At 31.5% G+C, this 26,645-nt stretch overlaps 3 protein-coding genes across 6 annotated transcripts in view; 2 read left to right on the top strand and 1 right to left on the bottom strand.

Moving 5' to 3' along the window:
- Positions 1–1,873: 1,873 nt before the first annotated feature.
- Positions 1,874–5,495, bottom strand: eIF3j (eukaryotic translation initiation factor 3 subunit J). The gene is made up of 6 exons (XM_035873508.2): positions 5,230–5,495; positions 5,039–5,121; positions 4,430–4,543; positions 4,186–4,324; positions 2,647–2,811; positions 1,874–2,576 (listed from the first exon to the last, which is right to left on the bottom strand). The coding sequence occupies exons 1-6, from the start codon at positions 5,243–5,245 to the stop codon at positions 2,383–2,385; spliced, it is 711 nt and encodes a 236-aa protein (XP_035729401.1). The 5' UTR covers positions 5,246–5,495; the 3' UTR covers positions 1,874–2,382.
- Positions 5,496–5,622: 127 nt separating this feature from the next.
- Positions 5,623–12,998, top strand: GluProRS (Glutamyl-prolyl-tRNA synthetase). Its single transcript, XM_035873507.2, has 14 exons — positions 5,623–5,816; positions 6,019–6,198; positions 6,276–6,685; positions 6,811–7,162; positions 7,237–7,408; positions 7,587–7,988; positions 8,068–8,500; positions 8,666–8,887; positions 8,980–10,566; positions 10,682–11,083; positions 11,267–11,658; positions 11,775–11,918; positions 12,025–12,747; positions 12,858–12,998. The coding sequence occupies exons 1-13, from the start codon at positions 5,774–5,776 to the stop codon at positions 12,188–12,190; spliced, it is 4,905 nt and encodes a 1,634-aa protein (XP_035729400.2). The 5' UTR covers positions 5,623–5,773; the 3' UTR covers positions 12,191–12,747; positions 12,858–12,998.
- A 187-nt stretch (positions 12,999–13,185) lies between these two features.
- Positions 13,186–26,645, top strand: part of nAChRa7 (nicotinic acetylcholine receptor alpha7 subunit) — a 131,761-nt gene continuing 118,301 nt past the window's right edge. For 2 of the 4 annotated variants that reach the window (XM_085659562.1, XM_035873285.2), the window contains exons 1-2: positions 13,186–13,498; positions 14,548–14,593. Coding sequence is in view for 1 of the 4 variants with exons in the window: in XM_035873283.2 (XP_035729176.2) it covers positions 17,629–17,674 (46 nt within the window). In the remaining 3 variants the exon portion in view is untranslated. Of the gene's footprint in view, positions 13,499–14,547; positions 14,594–16,547; positions 17,675–26,645 lie in introns of those variants that run through there. The other 2 variants (XM_035873283.2, XM_035873284.2) reach the window with 1 other exon arrangement.

Genomic DNA, 26,645 nt, shown 5'->3' on the forward strand with positions numbered 1-26,645 from the left:
AAGTACGAGATTATGGTCTACTTTTTGATGGCGAAATAAAAGATTGTATGTAGAAATGAACAGTTCTGCTATAATGTAGTATGTTAAATATTAATGTTTTTTCTATTGTTTTTCGATATCAACAAATAAGAAATATATTCGTGAAAAAGAAATTAATAAAAAAGCTTCGATTCTTAAAAATACCACTGTACTTATTTTTATTAACCAAAATATTTAGAAACATAGTGGTGTAAGTCAATCTTAATTGATTCATTCGTTTTGAGTTTGTATAAAATCCTTTTTTTATACTTCAATTTTCGCACACAGATATTTTTAATTAGTTTCTAAATCTACAGATGTGTTTTTACAATTTCAATATATGTATGGAGTTATTTTTAAATAATAAATGCAAAACACTATTTTATGAGAAACAGCACAAGAGTGATACCACTATGATTCTCAATCCGTCATATGATTCATAATTATCTATTTCAAAAAAAAATATATCATGATAATGGAAAGTTTTATATTAATTAAAGATATTCTCTAATTTTTATCTTATCTAATATGTAACTATAAATTGAATTGATGATTTACATAAATATTTGTAACGAAATGTACGATGTAAATACAATCACTGATAGAGAATGTATTTATCAACTGGATATAGTTCAAGAAAATGTTTATAGCGTAGCAAGTGAAACTTCAACTTATTACCGATAGATGGATATCACCAGAAATAACAAACACTTCGTTATTAGCATTATCATGCAATTAAATAAATGCTATAGCTAAATGATTACTCTTAAGCAAATAATTACAATTTTGTATGTAACTTCATAATATGAATACGACACAGAAACTAGAAATACATATATGATTCTTGGAAAAAGTTGGATCCTCAGGTGGTCTGGACTTTTTCATCATGTCCCTCCTCACGGAATCGAAAACGTAATGATTGGGATCAAACCTGTATACGTCCCTATAAGAGCAGTCAACCTAGTTTATTAAATACAGCATAGGAATGGTCTAGGCCATTAAACTATCCAGGCCCTAAGTCCAACCTTCCCACTAATACCTATTTATTAAAAAAGGAAGTGCTCTTTCTCACATACATTTCATAAAATAAATAAAATAAATATCGGCTATGAAGTATAATAATCAAAAACTTGTTTGACTTATTTAATTGTTAGTATTTTAACATTCCTTCTCTTCTCTCAATATCTTTTTTGGATTAAGTTCATATATTGTATCGTAGAAAAAATGTATTTCTTATATATTCATTGATTTATTATAAAATCTATGCTATCTCATAAGTTTGTTATACCTAAGAAAATAAAAAAAAAATGTATATCTACGTAGAAAATCAAAATAGCAACAAAAATTATTTACAGTCAACCTTTATTTAGGAATATACTCTTTTTCAAAACCAACTTTTAATTATTAATTGAAGTATGCATATGCGTATGTATGTATGACATGTTATATAAAACTTCCATAATGCAGTTACATAATAGCTGTGCACTGCAGCTATGTAAGCATATTGAAGACATTTTAAACAGCTAAAGATATATTAAATAAAAACAAAAGTTTGTCCAATGTTATGTTCATGGATAGATAATAGAATAATTATCTATTAATAAAATTTGAGCACTACATATTTGTTTAATTATATCCAATCATTATGGAATAGTCTGCATAATTAGTATAGGATATATAATATATATGATAACAAATATAATATATACTAGATTAAAAAACTGCTTATAAAATATTATATGATGTCATATCACGTTTGAATTACATATAGTAATCAATTCAAATTCAATAAGTACAATTAAAGAAAAATTTGAATATTTATTCGTTGTATTTTAGATAAAAGAAAATCATAATATACAACATACGTATTTTTGGCTATCGGTATTTAACAATAAACTATGATGTAATAAAAAAGCAGTTTAATATTAAATTTAAAAAACTTGGTCACATACATATATTTAGATTAATAAAAAATTAGAATTATTATTTTTCGGTATAAATGTTTATAACTTAACTATATTAATATTTGTTAATCATATAATATAAATATGCAGACAAATTCCTTATATGAATTGGAATATAGAAAATATTTTATAGTAACTCAATGGTGCAAGTAAATGTAATCATACAAAAAAAATCCGTTTCAACAGATTATAGATATAGTAATGTAACTCTAACACTCTCTTCTGATTCCTGTTAAGTCGTATGCAGATAATATTAAGAATGCAGATCAATCTGCGTATACATTTTGCATATAATAGTATATGCAAAAAGTATAATTATAAACTTTCTGTATAAATCTGCAAGTTAATATCCTTCAGTATGTATTTAGGCGACTAGAATACTTATGTATATGAAAAGTCGCTACATAAAATCGTCATAATCGTCATATACATAATCACTATACTCGCTTAACATGGTATTTTCTCCTTCAATTTTAAGTTTTGCTTTACCCTTTCCTTTAGCTTTTTTAGGTTTTTCTCCTTTTTCTAATTTTTGTTTTTCTATTAATAAATTATCCACCATAGTCTTGACTTTCTTCAAAGCATTTGATGATACTAGAAAAGAATTATATTATTGAATATATTATTGGTCAAGGTAATAGATAAATAACATAAATATACTAACAATTTAGGGCAATGGACTTTATAAGTTCTTCTGCAAATGGTGGAAATTCAGAATGTTTTTTAAATTGGTTGATTTTCTGTGAAAGCGCAGTACCAAATTGTTCAAATTCTTCTTTTGTGTTAGGATTCATAGCATCCAGTCCTGTTGATGATTCTTCAGTTACACCTGTAAAATACAATATAATATAGTAATTGTGTTTTTAAAGAAATATACATTCTTTAGAGAACATATAATATACAAAACATAAACACATATTGATTATATGAGGCTTGTGACATATATAACAGTTTCATAGATTTACTTATTATTGTACAAAATAAAATTTTTCTAATAAAAGAATATGTATCTAAATTACACTTGTTCATGAAATTAGATTCAAAATAGTTATATTTAATAATTAATAATACCTATATGCAATTGTAACATTTAAAACTAAAAAGAATCCATTTTATAAGAGTTACTTGGAAGTAATTATTTCGAATACTTTAAATAAAATTCTTAATCTTATAATATATGCCGCTTGTACGGTCGTACGCACACACATTACATACACGCGCTTGCGCGTGAGTTGCACGCGCGTGTGTACACACATAACTAATCAGGAACAGTACAGGAGACTAACAACAAGATAAAAGGTTGCAAACTAACATGAACACAATAATTTGCATAGAATAGCAACTTTTATTAAAATACATAACAGTATTTGTTCAGTACCATAAAATTTGTAGTAAACTTGAGTGTATACGTTTGTGTATATATAACTGTCCCTAGTACAGTTCCTGACAATTATACATAAATTTGTTTGAGTTCTTTTTGTCGTACTCTTAGATTAATGGTACTTAGAATATCATATTGTAATATTTTACTCACGTTTGTGCCACTTCTTTTATTATGAAATACTTTGTTTTTATACTTATATCATATCTATATAATACTGTACAACTTTATGTATAAGAGAATAATAAATACTTTTCTGTGTGTACACAATACCACAAAGATATAAATAAACATGCACATATATGTACATGCATTCATGAAATTTTAGTTTCTGATCAAATAAATTAAAGATAAATCATTTATATTGCCAATTGCTCTCTCTCTCTCTCTCTCTCTCTCTCTCTCTCTCCCTCTCTCTCTTTCTCTTTCTCTCTCTCTCTCTAGTTTTATATCTTAAGTTTATTATAATATATTATTTGTTGTCATTGTGTAAAACAGGACTTTATATAATTTATTATAGTTTAAAAAAGTCTGATTCTTTGAAAATCTACTATATTATTTCATAAAAATATATTATATTATTATGAAAATGCATGACTCAATGGTTGAAAAAAAAATTCATTTTCATTATAAATTAGATGATTTATGTTTAAAGATATTTATAAAAATTGTAAAAATCATGCATAAATTGATTTAAATAATGATTTTGCTTAAGGCATGAGATATGTAAAAAAAACTACACTTTTGACGTGCAAATGACACATTATTTTTTTTCCCCCTTATGTGGTTTACGCGGACTAAAATCTACAAGGTTTAACAAACCAAATGTTTCCATTGCCAATCGTAAGTCAGCTTCTTCCTGTAACCTCTGTCGCCTTAATAGTTCTACTCTTTTCTCTTCTGGCGTTAATGCTTCTTCTTTTTCCTTAACTTTTCTTTCAGCTTCCTCTTTCGCTTTTTTCTAAGGAACAAAATAAATGCTTTATGTAAATATGTAAGATAATAAATCATTCAATATGTATTTGTATAATTTATATAATTATTAAAATTGATAAGACGAACTAACCTCACGTTCTTCGATCCTTTCAATAAGAGCTTTCTTCGGTTTTGGTTTGGCTTTTGGTACTTCTGCAGGTTTTTCTACATCCTTCTTTTCTTCTTCAATATCCTCCCAGCTATCCTGTTTATTTATTATTCATGAAGACTAAAATGACTATAAATATTTTATAAAAATCTATTATATTATATTTATCATTTAACTATCATTTAATATTACAAAAAAAATTTTTATTGGAATATACGAAAAATACAAATTATAAATATTTATAAATAAATATTTATAAATAAATAATATTTATAAATAAATATTTATATTTATAAATTATAAGTTATAAAATTACTAAAATATAAAAAAAAGTATTCTACCTATATATGATTTTATTACCATTTAATAATGAATTTTTATCTGTATTTCCAGTAATTTATAATATAATGATCAATTGGTATAGAGTCAAAATAATCCTTGAGAATGTAAACAATAATTTTCAAATAATAAAGGCCAGCTTGAGTTGTAAGAGTCAACATGTGTGTTCGCTGTAGGTTAAGTTCAGAATAACACACATAATCACAAAAATATATTAAATAATGAATATTTATTTTATTGGAATTTTTATACCTTTACATCTTCGTCTTCATCTTCACCTTCCCATTTGTTTGATCTCATCGCAAGATCAAATTTCGCTTCAACATTGTCCACATCTGTAAAGTGCACGAGGTTAAAATTAATACCGCATTTTATCACGCATTTGTTATTAGAACATTGAAAATTATAGTGAAAATAAATCATTAACGATCACAGATACACACCCCACTCATCATCCATGATTATAACTGATTATTTTGCAAGTATTGTTCCTATTAATAAATTTGAAACTCTTCGACCTAACGCAAAAGAACCAGGAACGGCCGGAATCAAGGGAGTCATACTAAAGTTCCTGCGAATACAGGAAGACCGAGCTTATGTAGGATACCAAGTTTCAGCATAGACGAAATATAGTATAGATTTAACAAGTAATGGAAATTTCAATTTTGTGTCACAGCAAGTTGTCGAGAAATTTAAAAAAAAGAGATCGTAGCGTTAATATTGATAGAAATAATAACTATAAAGTAAAGCATGTTTTGATGTTAGATAATTTGTTTCTGACACATTGTTGGTAATGTAGAAAATAACTAAAGCAATTGTGCCATTTGCACAAACAATGTCATGACTTAGTAAGCTCTACGGTCAGCGATCGACTGTCGCTAGCAATTGCTATTTGGTGGTTCTAGACAATTGTGGGACACACGTGGTGTATAATAAAAAAATTCAGTACTATTTCAGAGTTATCAGATTTTCAATAGTGATGCAATAATGATGTTGAAACTTAAAGTCAATGCTAATAATCCACCAACAGGTATGAGCAATATCTTATTCCTCGTTTTCTTTACAGCTTTTCTTTACTTTTTTTTTATTCATACCCGGTTGAACATATGTTAATTAATATTTCATTGTATATAAGTTATTAAATATAAATATATTAAATATAATAATTTTTTTTTATACTTTTTGGTTATCATATTGTTAATATTTTAATTTTCTTTTATTTTTCTATATAGATGCATTAATAACAATAGAAGTAGTTAATTATGAAAAAAAAGAGATCGATATAGTATGGTGTAATGATTGGAAAGGCAATGAAAATCTTAAATTATTAGATTCCAACGATCAATTGTTAGCAGAAAGTGGCAACGAAGTTGTCCGTTATATAGGTAGAACTATTGCTAAGGATCTATATGGTATGTTAAAATATATTAGATCATTCTTTTAAGAAGATAACATATTATAAATTTTCATTATATTTTTCTCTTTATAGGTAATTTAGATATTCGTGGCAGGACAGAAGTAGATCATTGGTTGTCATTTGCTATAGGACCATTATGTCAATCACCAGTCAAAAATGAAACTCTTTCTTATTTAAATAAAATATTAATGACAAATACATGGTTTGTAAATAAAAAATTAACAGCAGCAGACATTTCTATTTTCTGTGCTCTTTTAAATGTATTATATTTGGAAAAGTATGAAAAATTATATCCTTGTGTGACCAGATGGTATAAACAAATGCTTTCACTGCCAGCTGTTATACAAGCATTGTCCTCCATTAAAGATAATAAAATAACAACAGTAAATATTATACAAGTTAAAGAAACAATGAATAAGAAAATAGGTGCAAGAAAACAAGAGGGTAAATTTATTGATTTACCAGGGGCAGAAATGGGAAAAGTAAGCTAAATGTTCTAATTGATCACAACTATTATTTTGTTAGTTACCTAGAAAATGTTACTTATATAAGAAGATCTTGCAGTTCATATATTCTTCTTAGTTTTTAATACTTTTTTTTGTAATAGGTCGTTGTACGTTTTCCACCAGAAGCAAGTGGTTATTTACACATCGGTCATGCTAAGGCAGCACTTTTGAATCAGTATTATGCAGAAACTTTTAAAGGCCAATTAATTATGAGATTTGATGATACAAATCCTGCAAAAGAAAATTTAGAGTTTGAAGAAGCTATACTAGAAGATATAAGATTATTAAATATTAAGCCTGATCGATTCACTTATACATCAGATTATTTTGATTCAATGCTTGATTATTGTACGAAGTTAATTAAAGATGGTAAAGCATTTATAGATGATACACCTAGTTTACTTATGAAAGAACAACGTGATCAAAAGCTGAAGTCCGTAAACAGAGATAATTGTAAGTAATACTAGTTTCATTATATTTTGCATTTTATATCATTGTATACTTAAAATCTAAATATTATTTTATAGCTATTGAGAAGAATCTGGAATTGTGGAATGAAATGCAGAAAGGTACTGGGAAAGGTCAAGAATGCTGTGTACGAGCTAAAATAGATTATGAATCAGTAAATGGATGCTTACGAGATCCAACAATTTATAGATGCAAACCAGAACCACATCCCCGTACTGGAACAAAATACAAGTAAATAATTATAATTAAATATTCTACTTTTATAACTATATTACTTCTTTCTAATTTTATATAATATTGTTATATCAATAATAATATGTTTAATGTGTATATAAATAATAATATGTATATAAATAATAATATATTTAATATTATTTATTTCTAATTTTATATAACATTATTTTTGCAGGGTATACCCAACATATGATTTTGCCTGCCCAATAGTGGATGCTGTTGAAAATGTCACACACACATTACGTACAACTGAATATCACGATAGAGATGTTCAATATTATTGGATAATTGAATCATTAGGATTACGTAGACCACATATATGGGAATATTCGCGTTTAAATATGACGAATACTGTTTTATCTAAACGTAAATTAACATGGTTTGTGGAAGAAGATTTAGTGGATGGTTGGGACGATCCACGTTTTCCTACTGTAAGAGGTATCTTGAGAAGAGGTATGACCGTAGATGGTTTGAAACAATTCATTATTGCACAAGGCAGTTCTAGATCAGTTGTTTTCATGGAATGGGATAAGATATGGGCTTTTAATAAGAAAGTAATTGATCCAATTGCCATTAGGTATGTAGACAATATATAAAAACAAATTAATAAATATTATATAACATTCAATTCTAAACAACAACTTTTATTATATTAGGTACACTGCATTAGATTACAATAAAACTGTTCCAGTTAATGTTTTGGATAGCAAAGAAGAATGGGTGACTGTTCAAAACCATCCAAAAGATCCATCGTTAGGTACTAAACGTGTACGAGTAGGTTCAAAAATATTGATAGAAAAAGATGATGCAGAAGCACTAGTTGAAGGACAAAACGCAACATTCGTTAACTGGGGTAATTTAAAAATTGAAGCAGTACATAAAAAGAATGGTGTTATTGAGAGTGTAGATGCTAAACTTAATTTAAGTGATGAGAACTACAAAAATACATTAAAGATTACTTGGCTACCTGCACCACAAAATTTTAAGGATTTAATACCATGTTATGCTGTTTATTTTGACCATATTATAAGTAAGCCAGTTTTGGGAAAAGATGATGATTTCAAAGATTATGTGGCCAAAGATACAAGAGTAGGTTAATTACTTTTAATAAATTATTATCAATGTTTAATAAACTAATGCAATAATATTTTATATGATTTATATGATTGCTATTATAATATATTTTTTTAAAACATATGACCTAATTTTATCTGTCACAGAAATATTAACATAACTATTATTATAAACTTATAGGTAGAAATACGAATGTTGGGTGAGGCAGAATTACATAAAGTGAAAAAAGGAGAAATAATTCAATTGCAAAGAAAAGGATTTTTCAGATGCGACGTACCCTATGCTGGCATAAGTCCTTTCTCTTGCAAAGAACAATCTTTAATTCTATTTCATATACCAGATGGTCATACTGCTTCTAAATCTGTAAAGGCAAACGTTAATAGTAAATCAAATGTTGCAAAAGTAAATATTTATTTTTGCTAAAATAAATGAAATTTATGATTATTTAAATGCATATTTGTTAAATCGTTTTAAATATTTTTTTTTTTGTCTAGACTGAACAAAAAGATGTGAATATAATAATTGATAAAATTATTATTCAAAGTTCTGAAGAAATACAAAAACAAGGTGATAAAGTAAGACAATTAAAGACTGCAAAAGCAAGTAAGGATATAATTGATCAAGAAGTAAAAATTCTTTTAAATTTAAAATCTGAATACAAAACTGCAACTGGCCAAGAATGGAAACCAGTCAAGTCTGAACAAACTAATGCAACCATAAATTCAGTATCTACGAATAAAACCAATGAGAAGCTATCTGAAGAAATACAAAAACAAGGTGATAAAGTAAGACAATTAAAGACTGCAAAAGCAAGTAAGGATATAATTGATCAAGAAGTAAAAATTCTTTTAAATTTAAAATCTGAATACAAAACTGCAACTGGCCAAGAATGGAAACCAGTCAAGTCTGAACAAACTAATGCAACCATAAATTCAGTATCTGCGAATAAAACCAATGAGAAGCTATCTGAAGAAATACAAAAACAAGGTGATAAAGTAAGACAATTAAAGACTGCAAAAGCAAGTAAGGATATAATTGATCAAGAAGTAAAAATTCTTTTAAATTTAAAATCTGAATACAAAACTGCAACTGGCCAAGAATGGAAACCAGTCAAGTCTGAACAAACTAATGCAACCATAAATTCAGTATCTACGAATAAAACCAATGAGAAGCTATCTGAAGAAATACAAAAACAAGGTGATAAAGTAAGACAATTAAAGACTGCAAAAGCAAGTAAGGATATAATTGATCAAGAAGTAAAAATTCTTTTAAATTTAAAATCTGAATACAAAACTGCAACTGGCCAAGAATGGAAACCAGATAAATCTCAAACAAATAGTTCTGAATTGTGTACAAAATCAGAGAATAAGGAATTTACAAATGAAGATAAAATATCAGTAGAAATACAAACACAAGGCGATAAAATAAGGCAATTAAAAAGTTCAAAAGCAGAACAATCTATTATTGATAAAGAAGTAAAAATTCTTTTAAATTTGAAAAATGATTATAAAACAATAACTGGTCTTGATTGGAAGCCAAAGATTGAGATGACACCTAAAAAGAAAAAGAAAGATGATTCTGCAAAAAGTGAAAAAAAATTTTATAAAGATATGACAAATAATGAAACAAAGATTAAAGATACAGATGTTAATAAAACTGGGACAAGATTAGGATTAGAAGTAAAGAAAGAAGAAAATTTTGCTGATTGGTATTCTCAAGTTATTACAAAGAGTGGAATGATCGAATATTATGATGTATCAGGTTGTTATATTCTTCGTCCATGGAGTTATACGATTTGGAAGACGATAAAAGAACACTTTGATAAACAGATAACAAAATTAGGGGTACAAGAATGTTATTTTCCAATTTTTGTTACACGAGCAGCACTTGAGAAGGAAAAAGCCCATATTGCAGATTTTGCTCCAGAAGTTGCATGGGTTACCAAATGTGGAGATTCTGATATTGCAGAACCTATTGCTATTCGACCTACTTCAGAAACAGTCATGTATCCAGCATATTCTAAATGGTTAAGGTCAGATACAGAACTTCCACTCAGACTCAATCAATGGAGTAACGTTGTGGTAATTATAGATTTATAGTTATAAATATATTAATCTGTAATTAATTTATAAGTTTAATTTATAGTTAATTTATTGCGATCTTGCTCTTTAAATGATATTAAATAATTTATTATAGAGATGGGAGTTCAAAGATCCTAAACCATTTTTACGTACCAGGGAATTTTTATGGCAAGAAGGACATACAGCTTTTGCTAATAAAGAGGATGCTGAAAAAGAAGTTTTAATAATTTTAGATATGTATGCTAACATATATGAAGACTTACTAGCTGTACCAGTAATTAAAGGCCGTAAAACTGAAAAAGAAAAATTTGCTGGTGGTGACTATACAACTACTGTAGAAGCATTTATTTCAACTAGTGGAAGAGCAATACAAGGTGCTACTAGTCATCATCTTGGACAAAATTTTTCAAAAATGTTTAATATTCAGGTTGAAGGAGCAGTTGAGGGAAAAGAAAAGATTTACGTTTATCAGAACTCTTGGGGTATGACTACTCGTACTATTGGAGTTATGATAATGGTAATATCATGATATTTTCTAAAAATTCATTATAATTATTATATAAAATATAATATAATATAAGTATAATTATTGATACTTTTCGTGTAGAATATTAAAATTTATTTGTATATGAAACTCGATAATGGTAATTGTGTAATTGCATTTTAATTTCTAAACAAATGAAATGTATTTTATTGTTAGGTACATGGAGATGACAAAGGTTTAGTATTACCGCCAAACGTAGCTTCAATTCAAGCTATAATTATACCATGTGGTATTACTGCAACTACTACTGTACAACAGAGAGATCAGTTGATGTCAGAATGCCTTAAACTAGAAAATGATTTAAATAAAGATGAGTCTCTTAGAGTTAAATCTGATTATGGAAATAATCGTACCCCAGGATGGAAATTTAATCATTGGGAATTGAAAGGTGTACCTGTGAGGATTGAATTAGGTCCCAAAGATCTGGAAAAAAATCAAGTGACATTTGTACGTAGAGACAACTATCAGAAAGTGACAGCAAGTAGAGCGGAAGCAGTAGTTTTTTTACGCAATTTACTTACTGAGATACAATCTAGTATGCTTAAAAAGTACGTGCATATTATTATTTATTCTTTTATTATTATAATAGATGGTGCAAAATTTAAATGTGAAATTAATAATAATACGAAATATAATAATATAAATAATTAATCAATTTTTATAGAGCAAGAAAAAATTTAGAAGATCATATTAAAAAAGTAGAAGAATGGGAACAGTTTTCTGTGGAATTAAATAAAAAAAATTTATTACTATCACCATTTTGTGGAGAACCATTATGTGAGGATAACATTAAAACAGACAGCGCGAGGTAAATTTATATTATTTTTATATAAATATTATATATACATAGAGATACAATATTTGGAATAGAACATTTTGCGAGGAAGATTAATACTATTTTTATAAAATTACAGAGACGATGCCGGTGAAGAAGCAGGAGCATTATCAATGGGTGCAAAAAGTCTGTGTATACCTTTCGAACAGCCACAGACTTCTATACTATTAGATAATTTGAAATGTATTCATCCAAGTTGTCAAAACAAACCCAAATTTTACACTCTTTTCGGTCGTAGCTATTAAACTAAGATAGCTATATTTATCAATTTGTATGCTGAAATATCTTTACAGTTTGTTCTTTAAACATTGATCTTATAAACAAATATTTTCCATAAAACTATGTTTTATTACATACAGTATTTATATTTTCGCTTTGTTTAGACTTGACAAAAATCTGTTCTGATTTTATTACGGCATTATAACGTATACGTAACTTTTGTACGTAATGTGATCCTAACATTAAAAGATTGTATTTTCTGATATTTATTTATTGCTAACTAAGATAGTGTTTCTTTTTACTATCAACACTTAAATCTTCATTTTTTTTATGTATTATGTTGAATTCGGATGTAATGTCAAATATCCATGAAGATACTAATAATGGTTTAGTCAATTCTTATTTTGATTGATAAAAGGTAAAATATGCTGTCTGAAAAAGATTGGTTTTCAAACATTTCTCACAGAAAGTTTATTGAAAAACAAGAAGAGCCATCAAACAAATTGTTTTGACGTCCAATCAACATTTGATATCAATTAAAATAATAATCAAGATATATTTCTGATGATCAATTATGGCAATGGTACGTCTGTTTGCATTTGTATTAATAAATTTGAAAAACAAATAATGAGCAATTGTTTTTTTTATAAACTACATAAATACACATGCCCATTACCTATACATGTATTTCAGATTATCATACTAACGACATCTTTATACAAGATATTTTAATCTGTTCGTCTTCCTGTAATGCCGATAATGTCGATAAAAATCTTTTGAAAACTATTGGATGGATTTATAGGTGTTGGAACAATTAATACGCAAAATAATTTTAATAACAGCATATAAATATAATAAGATTTTTAACATATTTATTTTACATAACTTTTAAATTATACGTTTTATAAAATATTGTTATATGTATGTATATATATTATGTATATATATATATATATATATATATATATAATATATGTGTAAAAGATGCATAGTATAATTCATTGTTTTTCTAATATATCAATATCATATATAGAATATATGTATATAGTAACATATATAAAGTATGTGTATAAAGGAGAATGTTTTCTTTAGGGAATTTTAAAAATTCATTTTAGAACTAAGTACAACAAGCTATTTCAAATCATAGTTTGAGAGATTTATTTTCTTGAAACATTTGACGACACGTCGTGCGTTTTCCCCAGTGCGTTACGGCGCGACAGGTTGTTGTAAGTTCTTTGAAAGCGTTTGTACGTATTATCATGTAACCCCAGAGGTTTCTTCGAGTTGAAAGATGTTAAAGGAATGTTTAGTGTTGACATCGATCTTACACAGAGGTACATTTATATCTCCGTATTCTGAGCGAAGCGAGCAAAAGTATGATTTATCTATATCGAAAAATTTATGTTAAATAAAGTAAAAACATCGAGTTTGGTTATTAACGATTGTCAGTCAAGAAGATTATTTGAGAGCAATAATTAAGTAACAGAGATTAAGAGATTTTAATTGCGTTCGGTTATGAATATTTTGTCGTTGACATGTTATATAAAATAAAGTATTCGAAAGTTTATGATATAAATTGTCGTCATAAAAGATTTATCGTTTCATATAGGATTAATGTAATTTTTCGTTTCGAAAATGTTTTCATGTAGACGTTTTGTAAATATACATATAATAAAATAATAATAAATATACATTTAATAATAAAATAATAATAAATATACATTTATATTATGTATTATTTATTTATGTTATAGCTGTTTTAAATAAAATATTTTCAAAACAATTCTTTCTTCAAAATAATCTTAACTTCTCTAATTTGTTAGGTTAACCGTGAAAGATATAAGAAACTTAACTTCTATATAAAAGGAAGTTAGTTAATTTGTCTCGTTAGATTAACAAATCCGTCAAGCAAGCATCGTAGATTTAACGGAGACATAAATTTAACATCATTTTAACATCGCACTTGCTTCTAATGACTTGGATGTAATTATGACCTGGTGTCAAATTTCGTGAACGGAGAAGGTTGACTAGTATAGAAATTAATGGTGATATCGTATATTCCTAAGAAACTAATGAGCGAAACGAAATGTACAAATCATAAGGGATAATTCGAAATAATATATTCTTTGACTTTATTATTCTAATTAGATCTTTCATTGCGAACATTGTCGTTGACATGTTACGTAAAATATAAAGTACTCAAAAGGTTATAGTTGCGCGCGCGCGACTATGGCGACGATGGTCTCTTCGAAAGCTTTTTAAACTATTTAATTATGTCTGAAATGAAACTGAATGCTATAGATATTTTCTGGTAACTTAAATGTGTTTAACATTGTGTCAGTGAAAGGGGAGAGACAATCTTTAAATACTCTTTCCTTTGCAGGTGACGTTTAATATAAACTCTTGAAGCAACCATCCAAAGTATTGAGGTAAGATACTGAAGCAATTTGCCAATAATTTTTATCACGACCCTGTTTTGACACTAAGTGCTACAAATTTCTCACGTTTTTCTTCTGTAGGGATTACATATATATATGATGTCCTGAATATATATATATATATATATATATATATATATGTTATCAGTCTTATAGATATGCTCTAGATTAGTGTTAAATATATTTATTTCTTCTCAAAGTCTTGAACGAAAATTTCTGTCTTTAAGTACTTGTCTAATTGCGCTATATGCAATTATTCTATATATAATAATTATTATTGATTTTGCAATATACATGGTTGTTCGTTCATATTTTGATGATAAGGTAAAGGACGTAGGGTGAAAAATAATAATGTAAGTATATAATTTCACGAGAAAGATCATTAATCGTAGGAGAGATGTTGTTGAAGCAACGTGCGACGTAATAACGCGCCTTTTTTTACTTGACCTTTTCTGTTAATTTTATCCGAAACTTGTGAGTTTCGTAATGATAGTTCTTACTAGCTTTAAAAGAAATGTTAAGTTTACGAAAAACAGGGAATAGTAGAGCTCCGTCTGACTATACGTAACTGTGCTAACAGTTAATATGAAATTGCACATTGTATGTAACTTTCAAAGTAGTATGCTTCAAACTATTCTTTGAAATATATTTCACTTTAAATCTGAAATTCTATTAGTTAGATAGCTTATCGTGAAACAATTAGTGTGATTACAATTAGTATAATTATAATCAGTGTGATTATAATTAGCGAATTGAAAGATTGCATAATTACCGATTAACGTAGGATCTTCGGAAATGTTTTTACATTAATACGATCATTATTAATTTATCATTACCTCAATCGTCCAATAATTATTTCGTTTTCTGAGCATTTCCAACTCAAGTTAACCAACTTAATTCTATCAGTGGCTACTAGCGGCTAATATTGCCTATTACTAAACTGCCCGTTGTTGAAGAGAAGAACACGTATGTGTCGCTTAAGAGCATTTAAATTGAACGAATCCGATAAAATGATTAAGAATGTAAAAAAATTAGGATTACATTAGTTGCAATATTTTTAGAGAAATGTATCAATATTGGAAGAAATGGTTTCTTTTGATCATTTTCTTTCTGCACGTTAATCAATTTTTGACAAAGGATATTCTCTTGGTGATACGATTCTGCAAATTGAATCGAGTTAGAAGAAAATAGAACATAATATTGGAAGGACGATGGAAGAAAGAACAGAAAGTAGTATCAAAAAGATAGGGGTAAAGGAAAATCAGCGCATGATGGCGTTAAGAGTAATGGAAGACAATGTCCTCCCGCATAGAAGCTTCTCTGTTGACTGAAGTGACTTGAGTCAACGTCGCACTCACCTACGGTTTGCCGGCACACGTTTTGCTCTGCGCGCTGAGATGGAAGGGTGGTGGAGAAGATGAAGCAGAAAGGAGGAGATAGGTTGAGAGAAAGAGAGAGAGAAAGAGAGAGAGAGAGAGAGAGAGAGAGAGAGAGACATGGGTAGCGCGAGTAGTGGCGAAGGGTTCAAGTATAAGAATACCGAGGCATGCGCCGTCCTATCATATTGATCTCGCCATAGTAACGATTCTCTCTTCTCCGGCGATGTTGGCATGCACTATAGCAAAAGGAGGGTGGGAGAGGGTAGTATGTAGGCGAAGGGAGAGAACGAGGGAGTCGTACGGCATGGATATACCATCACCCCGTCGTACCGATGTGCTACGACGAGATGTGGGGTGAACGAGAGAGAGAAAGCTTGAAGAACAGAAAGGGGGATGCTAGATGGAAGAGAGAAAGGGGTTAACGAGAGGGTATGGGAGAGAGAGGGAAAGAAAGTGATGAACGAAGGAGTGGAGGTACATCGGCGGTGGTGGAGGTGGTGATGGTGGTGATGGCGGTGGTGGTGGAGTCTCGTAGCTGTACAGAGCGCTAGCGCCAAAGAGAACTGCGGTGGCGATAGCGCGCGGCGCTGCAGCCAAATGAAAATCAGTCCAGCGTTGGCCGTCGGCGAGGACGTATCTGGCATTGATGTCAGTATTTTGAAGATAGAGAAAGAGATAGAGAGAAAGACTCGACGACATTCGCAAGATCGAGGGGAATCGAAGGGACTGAGAGAATTGTTGTAGGGCCGAGAAGTAGCTAAAGAGGGAGAAAGAAAGACAAGGAGGACGAGAACGAAGACGAGAACGTGGTAGATAGGGTGACGAGAGGGTAACGATGAAAGGTAGCCAAGTCGAGACGATGGTGTCCGGGCGCTGCTGCCGCCGTCGCCACTGCCACTGCTGACGATCATGAACGTTCCGGAGTTCGGTGAAAACAGGATACATTGTATCTAGGTAGCCGGCTTTGTTCGATCGGATGATCGAGAAGTTTTACGAAAGAAAGACTCCTCGTCGAGTCCAATTGCGAGAGTAACAATTCTTCTTTCTGGTTTCATACGATTCTCCTTTAGCACTCAACATTTGTTTGCGGTAAAAATCGGTTACAGTGAAGAGGCTAATAGAAGGAAGGTTGAGAATAAGAGAGAAATAGAGATATGTCCTCGATGCAGCACGATGCAGCACGAGGGAAGCGCTTCGGTGGTTCTCTGGCTTAGTGCGTGCGCGGCGGCATACGAGAAGAAGGGACACGTTGCTCTTGCAGCTGGTGCACGTCGTCGGTGGTGGACACGATCACGTGCTCCCGATAGAAGAACAAGAAGAACGATGTCAGTGGCGTGCTCGAGATATCTACGATCGTTCGGTGGACCCTGAGACTAAAGTGGAGCAGAAAGAAGAGTCGGAACAGGAGGAAGAGGAAGAGGAAGAAGGAGCAGGTGGATCGCTTCTTTCCAACGTTGTCGAGAGAGTCCAAGCAGTCCGCTTCTATTCGGCGCGCCTGCAGCCACGTGCGGAGACAACCGGACGAGGAGAAGGAGGTGGAGGAAGACGAGACGGAGGAGAAGAGGCAGCGAGCAGCCGGTAGTGGTGCTTGTGCTGGTGCTTGTGGTCGAGAAAGAAGCGAGATTCTCGGTTTCTATCTTTGCAAACATGAGACATTGGACACTCATGGCGGCGATAGCCCTGGCTGCATCGGGTAAGTCTTTACACTCTTATTTTTTTCTTTTTTTTCTTCTTATTTTTTTATGACCCCACGATGATATCGAAACGACAAACTCTCTACGACTCGTCAACTTTCGATACTCAAGCGAGGCTCTCGTCCTATCCGACGTCCGACGTATTTCTTTTTTTTTTTTCTTCTCTTTTACATCGTGAAACGACAGCTTCCGAGCGGCTTTCATCGTGTTTCCGATTCAAAGGCTTTTCCTAGTTTCTCAACGATCAATCGACTTCTGTTTCTCTCTACCCCGTTAAAGCTCTCCGAAGTCGCGTCAAATGCAATGTGATTCTCTACGTGAGAAGTATCAACTTCTGACAAATGTTTTGGCGCATTTGGTTAGTCGCGTCGAATGTCGTACATATATATCTACCAGGTAGTAGTACGTATCAACAATCTCACAGACGTTTTAATTTCAATACCCATGGATACAGGCTCATGGGTTTATAGAGTACGCATTTGGCTTTAGTAAGCGACCCGATTTTAGAATACCTTATGATATTTCTCCTTTAATACCAACCATTTTTTCGACGTTCTCTATCATGTTCACCTAGTATAAAACCTTCAAATAGCCTGAATTTCCTGTTCGACATATATTTATTTATTTTTTTTTACCCCTTTTCTGTCATTATTAATCCACGATTTTCCCGACATATACGTATCTACTTGATCGCAATATTATATCTGAATTCATCTGGAATACGTGCCATTTTTATCATCAAAAAAATGTAATGTATCTGACATTTGATGTAGTCGTAGATAGATCCGTTAATCGTGAAAAAATTGTCGAAGATAGGCGATGTTTTAAGATTGACGTATACTTTATCGTATTCCGATTTAGGAGCTTTATCCGTAACGATTTCTCGTCGCAAAAATATTCTAGGGTGAGTATCGATGGTGACATCGAAAGTATAAAGACAGCCAGTCTGTTTCGGTATTGACGTCACGCATCGTGTTTTCGATAAAGGAAAGTATTTCATGTCTCATCATCACGTTGATTCCAGTCAGTGGACCAAAGTGGGACGATAATGCGATCTGCGCAAAATCGGCGCTACGTAAATATTTCCACGGTCTACGGGGGTATTTTTGTTGAATTTAATCAGTCTCGATCGTTCGTCCTTACACGAGATCGTATTTCTTCGAGCTGCTATTTTGTGTAGCTTTAAAACCATCCTCGAGATAGCGCATTAAAATGCATGTGAAGATCCGTTAAAGAGGCCAGTAAATCGTTATTCAATATTCATAGGTTCGAAATCGGCGCTCGTGAATGTTCAAAATTTATCGGTTAAATGAGAAAGTGAAAAAAAGTGAAATCTTTAAAAATTAGTTTCGTTTATCGTTCAATATAAAATTTATTTGACATTGACAAACATATAGATAATAATTTTAATTTAATTTTAAAATGCTACTTTCTTCACGTGTAACAACATAGCCTCGCTAAGTCTTGTTTTTTCATCGTTCAAAGACTCATTGTTAGCTTTGTTTAACCCCACAGCAACGAGTTTTCCGATAAATCGAAGGTAAAAAGTGTTATCGCTAGGATCTTACAGAGTAAAAGAACGCTGTTTCGAGTAGCTCGAGTAAATTCCTTCGACAAAATCATAGTTCAAAGGTTTCTCATGTGTTTCTATCTTACGTATAATAATGGTTAGAAATGTATTCATTTCTAAGATTTCTATTTTTCTTTTTATCTTTGAAAAATTAATAAAAAATAAAAAGTATATTTAGGTAGACAAGTGTGCACGTGATCGTTCATTTCCTTTCAGTTAACGTAATTGTAAACTATTGAGAATATTATCTGGGGTAGAAAGTATTGCGGTGCAACGAAGTTTAGAGATACGGATCGTATTATGTTCATTGAAAAAAAACTGTCTCTTCTGGTTGTCGAATAAAATTTAAGTAGGATCAATGAAGCTTATAGAAATAAAAATATTAATTGTCGAAGGGATAAGATCAGGAGTACAATATTAAACGTGTATTCTCGATAAACTTAACTCTTATGATTCTGTTTGGATATTCATTCGTTTGACCTAATTTCTTTATATTATGACAACGACGATTAAATATCTCGTTAACGTTGAAAGCCATTTACGAATGTGGGCTTCTCCGTTATAACGTAGTCGGTACAAAAATGGTAATTATAGGATAAGTATTAATAGAAGTAGATAAGATGTTTATGTTAACGTGGGAACGTGTGACATAGAGCGCATCATTCGACCGGTCGTTCCATCCTCGACCTTTATTTCCTTAACGATTTACACGCTTGATACGAGCGTTTGAATTTTATACACAAACGTTTCTAACGTCGTCTTTCGATCGTACTCGATGCACATTTTATCACCGTTAGAAATATTGCTATCGATTAAGAATCGACGTTCATCGTATTCCCGTTGCATCGTTTTGCGTAAACGTCATCCTCGCGTCAATTTCTCGTTTACATGTGAAGCTACACACGCATGCACACGCACGCACACAGGCACGTATATACACGCACGCACGCATGCACACGCACGCACACAGGCACGTATATACACGCACGCACGCACGCACGTATATACACGCATGCATGCATACATACATACATATATACATACATACATACATACATACATACATACATACATACATACATATATACATACATACATACATACATACATACATACATACATACATACATACATACATACATACATACATACATACATACATACATACATACATACATACATACATACATACATACATACATACATACATACATACATACATACATACATACATACATACATACATACATACATACATACATACATACATACATACATACATACATACATACATACATACATACATACATACATACATACATACATACATACATACATACATACATACATACATACATACATACATACATACATACATACATACATACATACATACATACATACATACATACATACATACATACATACATACATACATACATACATACATACGCAACGTACACAAATATATTTACGATCGTGATATATGGATGTATGCAAAAGCGACGTATTGAACTTGTGGCCGATCGACCGGTTGAAAGGCAAAGGACACTGCACGAGAGTCATTCGACGTACGAACTACGTGCACGTAAATATACAATATATCTACATGTATACACGTGTATATGCACTATTATATAGCTACTTTACGTCCTCTTTCTTTTTTTTTTCTTTCTTCTTTTTATTATTATTTTTCTTCCTTTGCCTTCACAAAAATCTTATTCGAAGAATGGATATATTCTTAAATATTTTATCGAAACGTCAAATTCTACGTATCGTGATAGCTTTCTAATTTAAAATGTCGATATTTTGGATAAGAAAGAGAGAAAGAGAGAGAGAGAGAGAGAGAGAGAGAGAGAGAGAGAGAGAGAGAGAGAGAGAGAGAGAGAGAGAGAGAGAGAGAGAGAAAGTGCAAAGTACTTTGAAAATATTGAGGATGATCCTAGTAAGGGACTGGGATGATGGCTTCTTTCTTACTCGTCATCTTCTGTTAAGGGTCATTAAAATTGCAAACGTTGCGTCGTTGCTGTTTCGTGACCGCGTAAGGCTCGTTTTTCTTTTCACAACTTCTTCTTTCTCTCTTCATCTCTCTCATTCTGCTTATCATGTTCTCTCTCTTTTTCTCTCTCTGTCTATCACTATTTCCCTCTCTACTACTCCCCCCTCTCTCTTTCCCTATCTCTATTTCCCTTTTTCTATTTATCTCCCTCCCTCTCTCTCTCTCTCTCTCTCTCTCTCTCTCTCTCTCTCTCTCTCTCTCTCTCTCTCTCTCTCTCTCTCTCATTCACTCACTCACTAGTGGTTATTGTCGGCGAAAATACCTCGCGGCAGCATATATTGGTTTCGGATTAACAATGTTCCAAACTATTTCCCCGAGCAGCCGACGTAACATAGCAACTTGCTATTGTGTCTTGCCACGAACTGTGACCTCACCCCTTGCTACTGTGTATGAGAGTCACTAGATCGTCGATGTGAATTGATAAGGTAAAGTTAAATTTCAAGTGAACTTTGAAAGATAGTGTGCAAATATTTTAATTTTCTAATAGGACGTTCAACAAATTTGTCAATATTTTTCCGAAAATGGACAAACCGAAGATTTTCATCCGGTTCATAGAATTCATACAATCGAAGCTTTTGAGTAGTCCCTGAAGGTATTCTTGCGAATGGATCAATTGAATAGCGTTCGATGGATCGATTCAACTAAGGGATAAAAATTCCTTTCGTTTGTGAATACCGAGGGGATATGTATGGGTCGTTCGCGTGGAAGGAAAGTTCAATTTGTGGTACCGTTCAACACCATAATAAATGTCATTCACCCAATTGCTTACTCATCGTAGCTAGGCAAGCGGTTGTAAAGTGCTATCCCAATATATGAAGTTAACCGACGTTAAGAGAAGATTGAATAATTTGCAGTGTGTTTTAATCGACTATTATTAATGAAAATTTGTGTAAACTAAAATCTTATTACCTATTACGGCAGTATGTTTATCAATTAATCGATCGATCTAAATGTTTTCTTTATTTTTTATTTAAATAGCAGATCTAATTTCGTAATTAATTTTTTCGATCACTTTTGTTAACAGTTTCTTCTATAATTATCTAAGGTACATTTCTTTAGTTTTTAAAGGGAAATTCTTAGCCCTTCTTGTTTCTTTTTTTACGATTAATCAATATTATATTTATTAACGAATATTTTTAAGTAAATATAAATAATTGATCAGAGCAAGTCAAAAGTTGGCTGTTAGTGTTGAAATCAGAAAAATTTCCAAAAGTAAGGAGAGGGTCAACTTGGCCGATTTGTTGATTAATAGAAGAAGCCTTTCATTTGAAACTGGTTGACTGGAAAGAACGTCTGACTTATAGGCGTCGGAAAGGCGCTACTGCTTCTGTATCTACGAAACATTTTCTTTAGATGTTATGATCATTCTTAAGTAATATTTTTTTTTTTAGGTTTCTTTTGAATATTTTTTTGTATTTTAAAATGAGTATATACCTATATATTATATTTATTGATATTTAAAACTTCGATTTTTATTAGCTTCTAATATATTATAATGTGGTTATTTCGAAAGTTTCTTTTGTTTTTAAACACTGCCAGATAAAGCAGCTGTATGCAGATAGCGAAAGAAACTTTTCAGAAAACCTATATAGTTTATATACAGTTTATACATAGGTTTGTTTGTATCACTGTTTCTTTCATTCAATTTATGGTCTCGTAAAATTCATTTCTTCGCATATAGTTAAATTTGTTGGATATTCGAAGATCAACGAATTTTTCTTAATTCACCGAGGATCAAGAGTGTTAATATAATTCCCATGGGAAATACGGAGTGTTGTTACAGGATTGGAACGAAGAATATGGTGGAATCCTCAATGTAAATCACAAACGAGTTTACTGACGGCTAATTTTTTGTTACTATTGCTTACAACCCGGTTTCATCTGTATGCCAAAAACGAGTGTAAATCATATAACATTGTTTGGAAATTTCTTAATTTGTATTTATATAAACTTACTGTAACTGGACCGTGTCGAAGAGACCGATCCTGTGATAATGGATACCAGAATAAATGTCAGACAGTTCGATCCGTCTAGGACGTTCGAGCTAATAATAAAGGTAGTCCCCCTGTGACTTAAATTTCGCTGACCCGACTAAATTTAGATGTTTGCTTTCGCGACACGTTGAAAAAATGTCATATTTACTTGGTGAAAAAAAGTATATTGATAATATCCCCCTCGTTGGAATATTACATATACAAAGTAGTTATATACACTTGTAATGTTTTACATTTTATTTTTTTCATAACAACTCTGTCAATGTATTTCGTTTGTAACTTAACTTAAAAGGACAATTTTACTTATAATTCATTTTAAAGAAAATATTTATTACAATTACATCTTATTTAATATACATCTATACAATATACATCTATGAAATTCAATATTAGAATGTAATGAGAGTGATGTTCGTGGTGCCACGATAAAAAAGAAAAATTGTTGGTATAACGAAAGATATGAAACAAAGGCAAACGATAATAATTGTTTTCAGAACTAGGAGAAGCAATTAATTGCGAACTGTGAACGCGCATTTGAGAGCGCCAACCCGAACGATTGTAAAAGGGTATAAGGAAAATATTTGGAGATCGAAATTCACAAAGGTATTCGTAAAATATAGGGAAAAGAAAGACGAGTTCGCGTTTTCCTTTTATCCAAAATGTGTTTCTTTTCTTTGTTTGCTTTTGTCTATTTCGGAGACGTTTTGTAATCAACAAAGTATATCATTTATATAACTTCCCATTCAAAGTTTTCAATGCGAATGCGCGGACATTTTCTCGCACATTTCAATCGTCGGAAAAAAAATTGGAACGTAGTTGTGATAGCTATGTTCTGACTATATACGGTGAACTTATAAAAAAAAGAAAAAAAAAAAAAAAGAAAAAAGAAAAAGGAAAAAAAGGAAAATATTACGTAAGTTCTCTTTAGTCTAACATATTGCATAGCTATATAAGGTGGGAGCCGTTGTTCGTTCTCTCTAATCTCAAGAAGTTTGCAAAAAGCATTGGTCTTCGTGACATAAACAAATAGTTGGCCGAGGAATTCTGCATATCTCCTTTCTAGGAAAAACGGCTTGCAATCTAATGTCGCTCGAGGATAGAACAAAAAAGGTGGTAGCATCGCATGATAAAGGTCCGAATACATATACGAGTTTCCGTAAAAAATATTCTCCGGGGCTACTTGTACTCGCATATATAATTCTCCGTTGTCGCGCGTCACTCTGCTTTATCCCTACCGCTTCAAACTCTTTTTATCAGGGCCAACGGCATTTTTGCGCGCATTTTTGATCCTTTGTCTCGAACAATTGTTATTGGTAAAGCGACGGTACGAGACTCGCGGCTCGAGATGCGTCAGGTTGTGAGCCGAAATATATGAGTAGGTAACCATCGTTCATCAATCCACTGTAACTCTCGTAGGAGAATTTAATTATCAGCCATGTTAAAGGGGTGGGTTTATCGATCGGACGTCAATTTCTCTTGACGAGCAATGCCAATCTTCCGTATCATCATCGTGCACTTGCTTCTTTCTCGGTTATATGCCTTATTCTTTCACCGATCCCCAAGTCAAGATAGAATCTTATACATATAATAAATTTTGAATCCTATATAAACTCGTCGAATAATCATCGATTATCCTTTCGTCTTCTATAAACTTCTAACATGCTCTCTTTTGTCATCGTCACTTTTGAGAAAACATCATAACGGCGCAATGTGCTTTTACTAATTTGCTATTCGTGATATGCATCCGACTATTATCGACTATGCTACCTCTTTCGCAATCTAGGATCTATCAACTCGAGCGGAAGAAGGTAAATGGAAGATTACACGATATCTGAGACTCGATGCCAAAGAGATACATCGTCGTCGTCGACTGCATTGAATAAACTGTATCGCTTATCAAGATCTCTTGAAAGCGGTTATAGCATCCTTGTAATTGAGAGACTGAAAGGCAAATTAATACATTTCGTATATGTACGCATATATAAAAGTAATATATTTTGCGATGATAGTCCTAAGACAAGATAACTTTACATTGCATGAAATAAGAATAAGTGTTTCTAAAGTATTTTGTTTTCGCGAAATATTGTCTACTTATTTTCTACTATTAGCTCGTTGATAGATCGATTGTTGCCATCGTTAAAAGATTCGAGAAAACTTTTATCGACGTTTAACATTTTATTATTCATTGCGGAAGAAAGATACAGTTATTTAGTATGAATCATCGATGATAATTTGTCATTTTATTAGACACAGTTTTTTTTCAGCTAATAAGTGGATTTGTTTACATAAACCGGCTTTCTCACTGTTGCCACAGGTCGTTTGAATAAGTGGATCAATATTTTTTGGAGTTCAATAGACGAATCAATTTTTAAGCTATTCGATGTTCTTTTTGACAATGTTTTTATTAGACAGGCTTTTTTTTTGTTTATAGGAACTTTGAACAGTGATCGAGCGATTTCCATAATGTTTTATGTTTCTCTTTGTTCATGTTTATCGTCTCTACTAAATGTTACTAAAAATGAAAATTATCTAAAATGATGGAACGTTCATTAATGAACAGATAATCATTGATTTTCTTCGTGAAATTTTTATCAGGACTTTAATTGAATAAGATACTTATTTCGAAACTTTTGTACTCGAGTAGAAAAACAAAACATCGAAGTTTTCTTCAGTGTTTTGAACGCTCGTAACTGATGTGACTATGTTTTCTCCAAGGATTTTGATGAGTGCACTGTTAATTTAAAGACATAATATCCGACAAGATTTTTTTTATAAAGTATTAAAATTACAATTAATATTGTTATCTCATGAAAGATATCCTACGTGCCTAACGCATGAGGACGCACATAATTATTTAAAAATTACGAACATATGTATAAGTAGATTTTAAAAAGGAGAAAGTTACTTGCATCGTGGTTTAAAAAGTTTCGCTTAAGAGCGAACGGTTGAACAAGCGGTTTCTTTCGAGCGAGCTTTAGAATCGACAAAAAAGGATCCGTCGTGACATTTAACTCGATGAATGGCTAGTATGTAGTAACAGGAGCAGGGTCGGTAGAAGTACTACTAGTACTTAGTAGTAGTAGTCATAGTAGCAGTAGGAGTAGTAGTAAAGTAGTAGTAGTATCGAGTCTCGGTCGGTTGTCGATATGTCGACGAAGTTCCAAGGGAAATTAAAATTAACTCGTCAACGCCAGAAGTAAGCTCTCCCTGCGGGTGTTTGGAAGGTCGATAACGTATGGCCTTCGGAGTAGTGCGGGCCATACCATGCGGGCCGATGAAAAGGAAAAGGCGGTGGGTGCATGAAACTTGCAACGACTCCTGTCTCCAGGAACGTCAAAGGTCACTGA

The sequence above is a fragment of the Vespa mandarinia genome, chromosome 10 (assembly GCF_050613455.1).
Source record: "Vespa mandarinia isolate Hongniang chromosome 10, ASM5061345v1, whole genome shotgun sequence".
Lineage (NCBI taxonomy): Eukaryota > Metazoa > Arthropoda > Insecta > Hymenoptera > Vespidae > Vespa > Vespa mandarinia.

Coding starts and splice junctions, on each gene's coding strand:
- eIF3j (XM_035873508.2), bottom strand. Junction 2,812..4,185: donor ATTGGCAATGGAAACATTTG/GTTTGTTAAACC, acceptor TGTATTTTACAG/GTGTAACTGAAGAATCATCA. Junction 2,577..2,646: donor AAAGTCCATTGCCCTAAATT/GTTAGTATATTT, acceptor ATTCTTTTCTAG/TATCATCAAATGCTTTGAAG.
- GluProRS (XM_035873507.2), top strand. CDS start 5,774: ATGATGTTGAAACTTAAAGTCAATGCTAATAATCCACCAACAG. Junction 6,199..6,275: donor TATTGCTAAGGATCTATATG/GTATGTTAAAAT, acceptor TTCTCTTTATAG/GTAATTTAGATATTCGTGGC. Junction 6,686..6,810: donor CAGGGGCAGAAATGGGAAAA/GTAAGCTAAATG, acceptor TTTTTGTAATAG/GTCGTTGTACGTTTTCCACC.